The 12,363-nt window shown below is 39.7% G+C and overlaps 1 protein-coding gene across 1 annotated transcript in view; it reads right to left on the bottom strand.

The window, feature by feature from the left end:
• LOC103605376 (protein eva-1 homolog A-like) overlaps positions 1–8,650 on the bottom strand; it is a 20,685-nt gene extending 12,035 nt beyond the window's left edge. The window contains exons 1-2 of the mRNA XM_008589944.1: positions 8,614–8,650; positions 8,187–8,333 (exon numbers count right to left, since the gene is read on the bottom strand). Coding sequence (XP_008588166.1) covers positions 8,187–8,333; positions 8,614–8,650 — 184 coding nt within the window. The remainder of the gene's footprint in view (positions 1–8,186; positions 8,334–8,613) is intronic.
• Between the last annotated feature and the right edge of the window lie 3,713 nt (positions 8,651–12,363).

Genomic DNA, 12,363 nt, shown 5'->3' with positions numbered 1-12,363 from the left:
GTTTTCATGGGCAGGAAGAGGCCCTATGTGGAGGTCCTGTGGCTAATTTCATTTGCACCTCTAGGTCAGACCAAGCTCTCGGCACTCTCTGCAGGAGAGACAGCAACAACCACCCAGACCAGGTCAGCAGGTCGCCATGCCAGTCTAACCATTTCCTGGCCTGGGCATTCTTGCTGGCCCGAAGCTTCTGTTGATCCTTTGAATGGAAAGAAATAGGCTTTTAAAATGAATTTTAAAGAGAATAGCAGGGCTTGTGTGAAATCAGGGAGTGATCAGCATAATCTCCTCTTTGAATTCGTAAGGTGTTGTAAGGATGTCCCTTTATGGGATTCTGCCCTGCTCCAGAAGGGGAAGACTCCTACTAATGCTAGTGCCCTTTCTAAAATGCTGGAAGAAACTCCCTTCCTTCTCCTTCCATCCCTAACTTGTTCCTCCTCAGAAAGGAGTATTGGAGAACCTCTGTCCCCATCAGGTGGGCTCTGGTGTGTGTTCCTTTGATGTCACCACTACCCCGCAGGCAATAAACACCCCACAAGGAAGCTTCGTTTCCCTACTCCTCATCCCAATCCACCCACTCACTCTTCTTCCCCTGCAGTGGGAAAAACCTGAAGTTACACAGCTGCCCTGGGACTCAAGGGAGCTGGGCAGAAAGCCCTGACACATTCCCTAATCTGGCTTTCCCACTGCTGAAGCTGACATTGTATTCTGATACTTTTCTGGGTCCTTGAGTTTTGAGGGGAAAAGAGTGTGATTAATTAGCCCTTCCAATCTAAGCAGCATTTTATGTAGCTGTATTATAATTAGTTACATAACCATGATCTTTCCCACATAACAGTGAGGAACTCGAGGGCAGAATCCGTATCATTCACTTTGAATTCCCTGAGCATCCAGCATAGTTTGTGGTGCATGGTGTGCATCTCACAAATACTCATTGAATTAAATCATGAATACAATTTCTAAAAGTTCAGTTAATAAATTTATTATATGTGGATATATATGTACATGTATGTATGTATATGTATGTGTATGTTTGCATGTATGAGTATATATATGACGGCACAACTTTAAGAGTAGAGAATAGAAAAAAATTATAAAATATAATATATAACTAATCCCTCTCTAGCAAAGGATATTCTAACTGTTAAAAATTTTACAAGTTGTATAGATCAATAAATGGTTACTTTATTTATTCCATGAAAATTTTGCGCAAGTCTGCAATGCCCTGACCGTTGCCTGGAGGCTAAGGACATAATCTCACAGCCTGCATATAACTCCATGGTATGTAATATAGTGAAGTGAATTTTCTTCTTTCTCTGTCATATAAATATCTATTTATTTATATTTACTTGGTAATAGTCATGGTATATATTCAACTTATAATCTTTTTCTCTGGATATGCATGTACATTTCATATGACGTGCAACATTGCTCAGTACTGCTGCAGAGTCTTCCCTCAATCACACCTAATAAAGGCTACATAGTACTGTAGCCAGTGAAAGTGCCACAGTTTATAAACATGACTTCCTGCCTTTGGATATTTAGGTTGTTACAAAAACAAATTTTATTAAAAATAATGATGGAAGTAATATTTTTGTGTTCAACATTACTTCCTTTTTTGCTTGTTGGCTGTTTACAGCCTTAATGGATTTCTCAGAAAAGGAATCTCTGAAAAAAATTCTCAGAAAAGGAATCAGGATACACATTTTTATAGCTCTTGATACACACTGCCAAGAGGTTTTTCAAAAGTGGTACATTAATTTATCTATCAGCTGTGTATGAAAGTACTACTTTCACTAAACCCTCTCTAGCAAAGGATATTCTAACTGTTAAAAATTTTACAAGTTGTATAGATCAATAAATGGTTACTATATTTATTCCACAAAAATTTTGTGCAAGTCTACAATACCCTGGGCATTGCCTAGAGGCTAAGGACACAGAGGTCCTAAGCCCTCACAGGATTCACACTATAAAAGGGAATAAGAAAAAACAAACTACAATACTTTCTCAAATGCCCAGATTTGTGACCATCACCAACTGACTTATGGAGGGTAAGGCTCCCTCACTGTTGAGAGACTACCTCCCTCCTACCAAGCTCTCAAGAAAAATAATTCAAATTCTGGGTAGATACTATACAGTCAGTACAGCTATACTTGCAGATACACATTCAAAGAATATTGCTTAAATGAATAAATAAATTATCATCCAAACTTTTTGCACTGAAATGAACCACTATAAGCAGAGTCAAGAAAGAAATGACAAATTAGGAAAAATATTTGTAATATGCAATAGAGACAAAAAGCTAATATATAAAGAAAGAGTACCTAGAAAGAGCATTAAGAAAAATCCAACAACCAATAAAGAAAATGGAAAAAAGATATAAACAGTTCACGAAAAATGAAATGTAAATGGTTCTTCAACATGTGAAAAGATGCTCACCTAAAACAGGGATTGACATACTACGGCTCACAAGACACATCAGCTAGCCACCTGTTTTTGTTAATAAAATTTTACTGGAATACTGCTATGCTCATTCATTTATGTGTTGTCTATGTCTGCTTTCAAGCTACAATGCAGAGTTGAGTTGTAAAAACAGAGACTGGCCCACAAAGCTGAAAATATTTATTTTCTGGTCTTCTGCAAAAAATTTTCTGACCCCTGACCCAGAGAAACAGAAATTAAATGACATTTAGATATCATTTTTTATCCATCAAATTGTCAAAAATCCAAAAGTTGGAAAACACCGTTGTAGGGGCTTTTTCATACATCTTATAAAGAGTAAATTTAAAGGGCATTAAGAAAAGTCCAACAATTTTAAATAGCAATTTGGCAATATTTATCTTAATTAATAATTTATATACACTTTGATTCAGCCATTCCACTTTTAGGAATCTATTCTACAAATGCAATTGAACATGTATATCATGGTTATTTATTGCTGCTCTGTTTATTGCTCTATTTGAAAAGATTTGAACCATTTCCACTGGCCAACAATAAAGGACTGGTTAAATTATGAATATTCCATCCATATAGTGGGACAGTATGTAGTGGCCTGAAAGAATGAAGAGGCTCCCTATATACTGATATACACTGATCTGAAATATTTCCATGATATGTTATTCAGTAAAAATAAGCAGAGTACAAAACAGTATACATGTTATTCTACCTGTGCACAAATGCAGGAGGAGGAGGCTATGCTCGTATTTTCTTACATCTGCATAAAGAACTCTGGAGGGACGCATGGAAGCTTGGTGATAGCTCACGCTTAGGAACTGGATAGAAGAGGGAGCTCTGGGATGAGACTTCTTGCTATATGTCTTTTTATATTGTTTGGTCATGAGAGTCATGTTCATTCACTGATTTACTGAGCATCTAATAGGTACCGGCAGTATTCTACATGTTGAAGATTTAGAAGTCAACAAAAGAAACAAAAATCTCACTGCTCCCAGGAACTTAAGTTCCAGTAGGACAGACAAATACTAAACAAATAAATAAAGTACATAGTATGTTAGATGATGATAAGGTGACAAGGCAGAGAAAACAGGAAAAATAGAAAGGGGGATATGAAGTGTTGAATGTGTGTTTGTGGGGAGGACATTGATAGAGTGACCAGAGTGACTTTAAAGGAAAAACCTAAAGGAAATGAAAAAGTGAGTCAGGGGAATATATTAAATATTCAAATGATTAAATTAAAATGAGTAATCATGCCATTTACTTTTTCTAACAACCCAGTCAGGAGTTATTAACGAGGTTATTATTACTAATGAGATTATTAACCTCATTATAAAGTATCATATTCTGGTCCCAATGAGTTGCTTGCAAATAGTTAAAACAAGAAATGTTCACTCCTCCAATCTAAGTGCTGAGATAGAGGGAAGCAAAACATGTCTGGGGAGAACATAAATGAGTGCCTAAGCCAGTGCGGGGAGTAAGGGGAGGAGATGACATTGAGCCAGAGGGAAGGATCCATGGAAAAGGAAATGACTGTGCAAAAGCAAAGAGTTGAGAAAAAACCCAGCAAGTGGTTTAGAATAACTAGCAGAGGTCTTGATCAGGGAGGGCTGTGACTAAATAAAAAAATGGAGAAGTAAAGATCAGACACCAAAAGCCCTGGTAAGGCACTTAAGGAACTTCAGAGTGGGATTCCCCAAACCATCCCAAGTCCCTTCTTGCTTGCTTGCTTCCTACTCTACAACAGGTTTTCTCAACCTCAGCACTATTGACATCTTGGACTGGATAATTCTTTGTTGTCCTGTGCATTGTCTACAATGTTTCTCCACTCACTAGATGCCAGTGGCAGCCTGCCCTCCCCTCCAAGTTGTGACAACCAAAAATATCTCTAGACATTGCCAGAAGTCCCACTATAGGGTAAAATCACCCCTGGTGTGAACCACTGGTCTAGAGATTGAAAAAGCTAAAATTCTCATTTTTCCAGCCTCCCTTGCAGCTAGAGATAGCCATGTGACATAGTCTGGCCAAAGAAATATGACAGAAGATCTACTAGAGTCCTTCCCTTTTCTGCCTTTTTTTTTTTTTTAACTTGAATGACTAGCAGCCACTTTGTAGCCATGAAATGACAAGCATAAAAGAAAGGCCATGAGAATCACAAACATGTTGGCCTCTACATCTTTTATTGTATATATTCAAGGTGTACAATATGATTTTTTTTTTTAAGATGACCGGTAAGGGGATCTCAACCCTTGGCTTGGTGTTGTCAGCACCACGCTCAGCCAGTGAGCCAACTGGCCATCCCTACATAGGATCCGAACCCGTGGCCTTGGTGTTATCAGCGCCACACTCTCCCAAGTGCATCACAGGCTGGCTCAATATGATGTTTTGACATACATCTACATGGTGAAATGATTACTACAGTCAAGAGAATAAACATATCCATCACTTTCCATAGCTACCTTTTCTATTTTTATGATAAAATAACCTACAATCTCCTCTCTTAGCAAATTTTCAGTATACCATAAAATATTATTAACTATAGTCTTCATGCTGTACATGAGCTATCTAGACCTATCCATCCTATGTAACTGCAAGTGTGTACACTTTGACCTTCTCCCCATTTCCTCCCCCTTCCCACCCTGGTAACCACCATTCTACTCTCTATGTATTCAACTTTTTATTAGATTCCATATATAAGTGAGATCATGCAGTTGTTTTTTTCTTTTTTTTCCCATGTCTCTGCTAAATGTAAACCCAAAGGAAATAAAACCAGCACCTTGTAGATATATCTATGTTCTCATGTTCATTGCAGCAGTATTCACAACAGCCAAGTTATGGAAACAACCTGAGTCCATCAACAGATAAATGGATAAAGAAATTGTCATGTATGTACACAATAGAATATTATTTAGCCTTAACAAAAATGGAGATTCTGCCATTTGTGACAACGTGATTGAACCTGGAGGACATTATGCTAAGGGAAATAAGCCAGACACAGAAATAAAAATGCTGACCCTTACACTTTTGAGCCAATGGACAAATGCTAGCAACCACCTATCTCTAGACTTCTTGTTGTGAGGGTAAAACTCCTATGTGTTTAGGCCACCAAGTGGAGGTTTTATATTATCTGCAGCTGAAAACAATCCTAACTATTTTTTTTTCCTTTTTGTCTTTTTTACTGACCGGTAACGGGATTGCAACCCTCGGTGTCGTGCCCGTACCGGGGACCGTCAACGGGATCGCAACCCTTGGTGTTGCGCCCGCACCGCGCTCAGCCAGTGAGCGGGAACCGGTCTCCACATGGGATCCGAACCCTCAGCGGAAGCGCCGCCGCGCTCCCAATTGGCGCACTCTCCAGTGCGCCACCGGGCCGGCCCCAATCCTAACTATTAAACCATAAAATAATGAGGATCCACTGAGAGATTCTAAAAAATAAAAAGAAATGCAAAGTCACACCTGCATTTTGGAAAGATCATTTTGCTACAAAACACAAACTGCAAAGCAAGATTGGAGGCAGGAAGACCATGGAAAATGCCATTATGGCAACACAGGCAAAAACATAATGAGGCTTAAACCAAATCAACAATGGTGGGAATAACATGGAGGGGACACATTTGTGGGACCTTGAGAGGAAAGATGGATCATCCCCTAATGAACTGGATATGGGAAATAAAGAAGATGCATCAAATAATCATATTTCTGGATTAAGTGATACCCTAGAGGGGTACACAAAAGAAGGAACAAAGAGAAGGACAATATTTGATTGTAGGCCAGGTTGAATTTGATATGCTTATTACATATCCAAGTGATAATTTTCAGGATACTTGGATATGCAGCTCAAAAAGTCAGAAAAGACAGGGGAGTTATCATTGTCTAGTATGTGGATGTTATAATTCAAATTTTAAATTCCAATAAAAATTACTTATTACAAAGTAATATCAATAAATTATTAGAATACTTAAAAATACATCTAAACAAAAGAAAATAAAAAATACACAGAACATACCTGTACAATCCTGGCACCCAGATATAATGTATAGTAAAATCTGGTTATATATACATATGAATATAAACATAAATGGGATTATACTGTATATGATGTGCAGTAACAGATTTTATTGACCTAATAGCGCACCATAAACATCTTTCTATTTCAACTACTAGTCACCAGTTTTTTTTTTTAAGTTTTACTATTATAAACAGTTCTGAGATAAATTATCCTCACAGTAAAATTTCTGCCTATATCCCTAATTATTTCATTAGGAGAATTTCCTGGAAGTGGGATTGCTGGCTAAAATAGTCTTTTAAGGCTTTTAATAGATATTGCCAGATCATTCTCTAAAGAGGTTGTAGCACTTCACAATCCCATAAGCACTATGTGCAAGCACTCATCTCCTCACCCTTTCTTCAAGTTATATACTCGATCGTTCAAATCTTTGAGAATTTTATAAAATAAAAATGTTAATCTCATTGCTGTTTTTATCTTGCATTTGTTTGCTAGAATTTGAGCTGTTTATGTCTTATTGGTAACCTGCATTTCTTCTTTTGCGTACTGCTAAATTTCTTATTCTTTCTCACCTTTTTATTAATTTATAAGAGCTCTTCTTCTGTTATTTCATTAACACTACATTTTTTTCTTAGCTTTTGTCACTTATTTACTTTTTAAGGCCCATTTTGGTACACAGATATTTAAAATTATTGAAATGGTCAAGATTTGAAATGGCTGTTGTGAAGAATGGGCCAAGATCCAGAAGCTAATAGAAAAATTAAGGCACCATGTGAAAGGCTGAGCTGAGATTGGAGACCATAAATTTCTAGTGGCTTCAAATTGCAATTTATAGCAGCCCTGGATAACTTGGGTACAGAGGGAGAAAGGGTAACCTTTCTTAAGTCACCATATATAAACCCTGGCTAGAAAATTGGGAAGTAAAACCAGTTCTTGTAGAAAGGAAATCTAATCAGAACTTCACTCCCTTCCTTTTTATACAATATCCAGAGACATCTGGCAAAACAGAACAAAATAAAAGCAAACTATCAAAAAATCAAAAACTCACTCAAGCAGCAGAAGAGCAGTTTGGTTATTCAAACCACTGAGCATTTTCATGTATTTTTCATTGGCTCCTTTTGTATGACCTGCAACTGTTCTCAAGAAATGATCTTGAGGAGAAAGTCAGCCACCTTCATAAAGAGTACAGCTTTGAACCAAGGAAGGGGCAAATATCTGACTCTCCCACACTCACATACCTCTGTTTCCATCTCTCCCACAAGGTTATCAAACACCTCAGACAGTCCCCAAACACGTGCACGCATGCACACATGTGCACACACACATACACGCTCTCACACACTCACACACAAGCAGGCTGCATAGGTCGAGAACTGCATAGAAATAACCAGGCTGAGGAACTCCAAGCAGCCCCTCCCTCATCAGAGTTAATGCATAATGACAGAAGCCAACAGTAGCCCCGGGCTACTTCACTCACTCACTTGAGCTGAAAGGAAACCAAACATTTTCAGCAAGATAAAGCTCTTAGAACCCTTCATTTGCCAAATTAGAGAATGCCAAGCTTAACTCCCGACCAGAAGACCTTTCATCTCAAAACTCAGCACAGCAGGGCCCTCACTTTGATCACATGGCTTTTCTCTCCTGAGTATAAAGGCCAGAGATGGCCACCCAGAAGAAAGTCCTGGACCCCATGCTGGCCCCAGCCCTGGCCCAGCCAAGACCAGGCACCTACCTGCGACAAAGGAATAGGCGGCTAGGATGTTGCTGAGCAAAGCCATCTCCACGTGCGCAGTGCTGTGGCTGCTGAGCAGCCTTGTGGCATGCAAAGGAGCCTCCTGCAGATGCTGAAGCAATGCGGCCACTCTCCCTCTCTTCTCTTCTGTTTGGGAACACAAAGTGAGTGATGAAACATATTCTGCTTTCCAAAGGCCATGTTCCAGGTAGCCTGGGCCAAAGAACAAAGAGCCTGTCTCCTAAATGCCAGCCAGCTTTCCCAGCCAGGAGCCACAAAGACCTGGGGTCTTAGCCTCTTTGCAAAATGGAACTTCTTGGCTTTCAAGGAAGTGACAACTTCCTACATCTGATTTTCCTGGGCTTTCTCCTTTACCTTCTTGTCTCCTCCCAACGTCCCCCTTACCTTTCCTGGTGCTCTTCACTACCTTCTCCTTGGTTCACCCACCAGGTTCGAATCATCATTGCTGCCTTTTAACCCCAACCACAGCTCTCTCCTCTCCTGCTCTGCTTTCCCCAGAGCCTACACTGATGACACTTGTGTACCTTGATCAGTTTGTCTCATAACCTCAGGACACCCAATGTGTGTCCTTGGCAATGGGTCAGAGCTGGCTGTCCCGGAACTGCCAAAGCAGTTCCAGTTCGAAAACACCACAAGGATTTGGGACCTTGAGCCTGCTCCCTGCCCCCAGCTCCATGGCATGACTCCACCTATGACTGTGATGGGTCAGCCACACACATGGCCCACAGACTGCCTGCTGACAGCACCACTCCACTGGGAGTCAAAACAGAGAATTGGGTTCGGTGGCTCAGCCTCTGGCTGGAGGAGCACGTCCTCTCCCCAGCTGCTGCTGCTGCTCTGGTGGCGGCTCAGACCCAGCATCCTCACTACCCAGTTCACTCAGCAAAGGCATCACAGTGAGCCCCTGAGGATGGAGGGAAGAGAGTGGCAGAGACCCTGATGACTCCCATTCGATGCTGCTGTAAGCTGAAGATGGGAAACTGAGTCACAGGGTGTGACAGGATGTCGAGCTTGAAGAAAGCTAGAGAAGCAGGAGGCTCCAGTCCATGGAGAAGAAACTTGGGCTCTCAGTGGGTCACAGATGTCAGTACCATGGGCCACATTTAGAGGGCTGGAGAGTTGCACTTCCACAAGGTGTATGAAATGGGTTACAACAGAAAAGGCAACTCTCACTCAGGTGGATTCCATCAGCCTTCAGGGAAGACCAAAACAAGGAAAGGGAGACCAACTCATGGGTAAGATGGAAACAACACAAGGCCCTTGGAGGAGCCAGAGGCTCTGAGAGTGGCAGGACAGGAGTGAGAACTTTGGGGACTCTGAGAAGGGGCTGGCTACTGTTGAACTCAAACGAACTTCCTTCAACAGTCATTCGAGTTCCTAAAAGGTGACAACTGGATGATACAGGCAAACAGAACCACCACCCTGAGTTCAGAGGCTGTTCTGCAGGTCTGAGGACTTCAGGACCCAGGAAAAGAGGGAAGCTGCTGGAATATGTCTGAGTGTGCAGTGAGGCAGGGCTATTTCAGACCCATGCCGTTCTCCCTATCCCCACTAATGCCTCCATAGTGCAAGTCTCCTTGTTTCACTTCTGGGAGTTCTTCAACAGTCTCCTACCTGGTCTTTCTGCTGACACCTTCTTCCTGCTCAATCCAGCACCCACTCTCACCCACAGGTCATCTTTCTACAGTACAAGTAAGATCATATCACTTCACAGCCCAGCCCTTCCACTAACCCTCTTAAACTTCCTCACATGACACACATCCACTTCCACAACATCTGACACCTTCCTTAGCTCCTGATTTATCTGCTATCCAGGTCAACCCTCACACACACATACACGCAGAGATACAATGATACTTCAAAAAGTTCGTGGAAAATATAATTGAAAGGTAATATGAATCTTTCCATGAACTTTTTGAAGTACCCTCATATAAGCATGCTTACTGCTCCAACAATACGAGATTACTTTTAGTTCCCCAAATACACCAAGCTATTTTTATCTTTCATGTTTTTGATCATGCTTTTCCTTTTGCCTAAAATGCCCTTCTTCCCCTTATTTCCTGTCTGGCACATATTTCCTTTAAGAGAGAATTCAAAAGTTCTATGGCAGTCTCAAAATCCTAATGACTTTTTCTGCAGAAAGAGAAAAATCCACACTACAATTCATATGGAATCTCAAGGGACCCTGAACAGACAAAACAATCTTGAAAATCTTCTTGAAAAAGAACAAAGTCGGAGGTCTCATTCTTCATGATTTCCAAACTTACTACAAAGCTACAGTGATCAAAACAGTGTGGACTGGCACAAAAATGACACATGGACCAATGGAACAGAATAGAGAGCCCAGAATTAAACCCATACATATATGTTCAAACGATTTTCAACAAGAGTGCCAAGACCATTCAATAGGGAAAAGAGTGTCTTTTCAGCAAATAGTGTTGGAAAAACTGGATATCCAATGCAAAAGAATGAAGTTAGATCCTTACTTTATGCCATATAAAAATTAACTCAAAGTAGATCAAAGACCTAAACGTAACAGATAAAACTCTTAGAAAGAAACATAAGGTAAAGATTCATCGCACTGGATTTGACAATAATTTCTTGATATGACACCAAAAGCACAAGTAACAGAAGTGAAAATATATAAATTAGAGTTTTTAAAGTTAAAAACTTCTGTTCATCAAAGGACACAACAGAGTGAGAAGGCAGCCCGAAGAGTGGGAAAAAAATATTTGCAAATCATGTATCTGATAAGAGGTTAATATCCTGGCAAAGAGCTTGAAGAGACATTTCTCCAAAGATATAGAAATAGTCAATAAGCACACGAAAAGATGCTGAACATCACTAATCGTTAAGGAAATGTAAATCAAAACCACAATGAGATACCACCTCACACCCATTAGGATGGTTACCATCAAAAAACCAAAAAATAACACGAGTTGGAAGGATATGGAGAAATTGGAACTCTTGTGCACTGTTGAAATCATGTATCTGATAAGAGGTTAATATCCTGGCAAAGACCTTGAAGAGACATTTCTCCAAAGATATAGAAATAGTCAATAAGCACACGAAAAGATGCTGAGCATCACTAATCGTTAAGGAAATGTAAATCAAAACCACAATGAGATACCACCTCACACCCATTAGGATGGTTACCATCAGAAAACCAAAAAATAACACGAGTTGGAAGGATATGGAGAAATTGGAACTCTTGTGCACTGTTGGTGGGAAGGTAAAATTGTGCAGCCATTATAAAGAAATAGTATGGTGGTTCCTCAAAAAAATTAAAACAGAATTATCATATGACCTAGCAATTCCACTTCTGGGTATATACCCAAAAGAATTGAAAGTACAGACTTTAATAGAATTTGTACATCAGCGTTCAGAGTCATATTGTTCACAATAGCCGAAAGGTGGAAGTAACCCAAATGCACATCCATGGATGAATGAATAAACAAAATGTGGTGTACACATGCAATGGAATATTACCCACAGCCTTAAAAAGGAAGGAGATTCTGACACAAGCTACAACATGGATAAGGCTTGAGGCTTGTCCTATTATGCTAAGTGAAATAAGCCAGTCACAAAAGGACAGATTCTGTTCCACATATGTGAAGTAACTAGAGTAGTCAAATTCGTAGAGACAGAAAGTAGAATAGTGGTTGTCAGGGGCTGGAGGAAGAGGGGGGAAAGAGTTATTGCTTAATGGGTACAGGGTGCAAAGTTTAAGTTTTGCAAGATGAAAAAGTCCTGGAGATGAACGGTGGTGATGGTTGCACAATAATGTAAATGTACTTAATGCCACCGAACCGTACGCTTAAAAATAAGTTAAGTCCTGGTCAGTAATGCCTATGCTAATAATAATAATAATAATAATAATAATAATAATATTAAATTAAGACGGTAAATTTTGTTATGTGAATTTTACCACAATTTTAAAAATTAACAATAATGTGTTGGTGAGGTACAACAGTGAATTTTGAAGGTTACTTCATTTAGAGAATCCTGCAGTCAAATTTTGGTGTTCAGTTAACAGGAATAGTAGCAGAGTTATCTTTCAGTAGCATTAAAATTGAAGTCAATAAAATTCTTTTTTTTTTCCCCTATTTTTTGTCTTTTTTCCGTGTCTGGCAACGGATCGCAACCCTCAGTGTCG

The sequence above is a fragment of the Galeopterus variegatus genome, unplaced genomic scaffold, assembly GCF_000696425.1.
Source record: "Galeopterus variegatus unplaced genomic scaffold, G_variegatus-3.0.2 Scaffold5773, whole genome shotgun sequence".
In the NCBI taxonomy this organism is placed as follows: Eukaryota; Metazoa; Chordata; class Mammalia; order Dermoptera; family Cynocephalidae; genus Galeopterus; species Galeopterus variegatus.
This window is presented reverse-complemented; position numbering and strand designations above follow the sequence as displayed.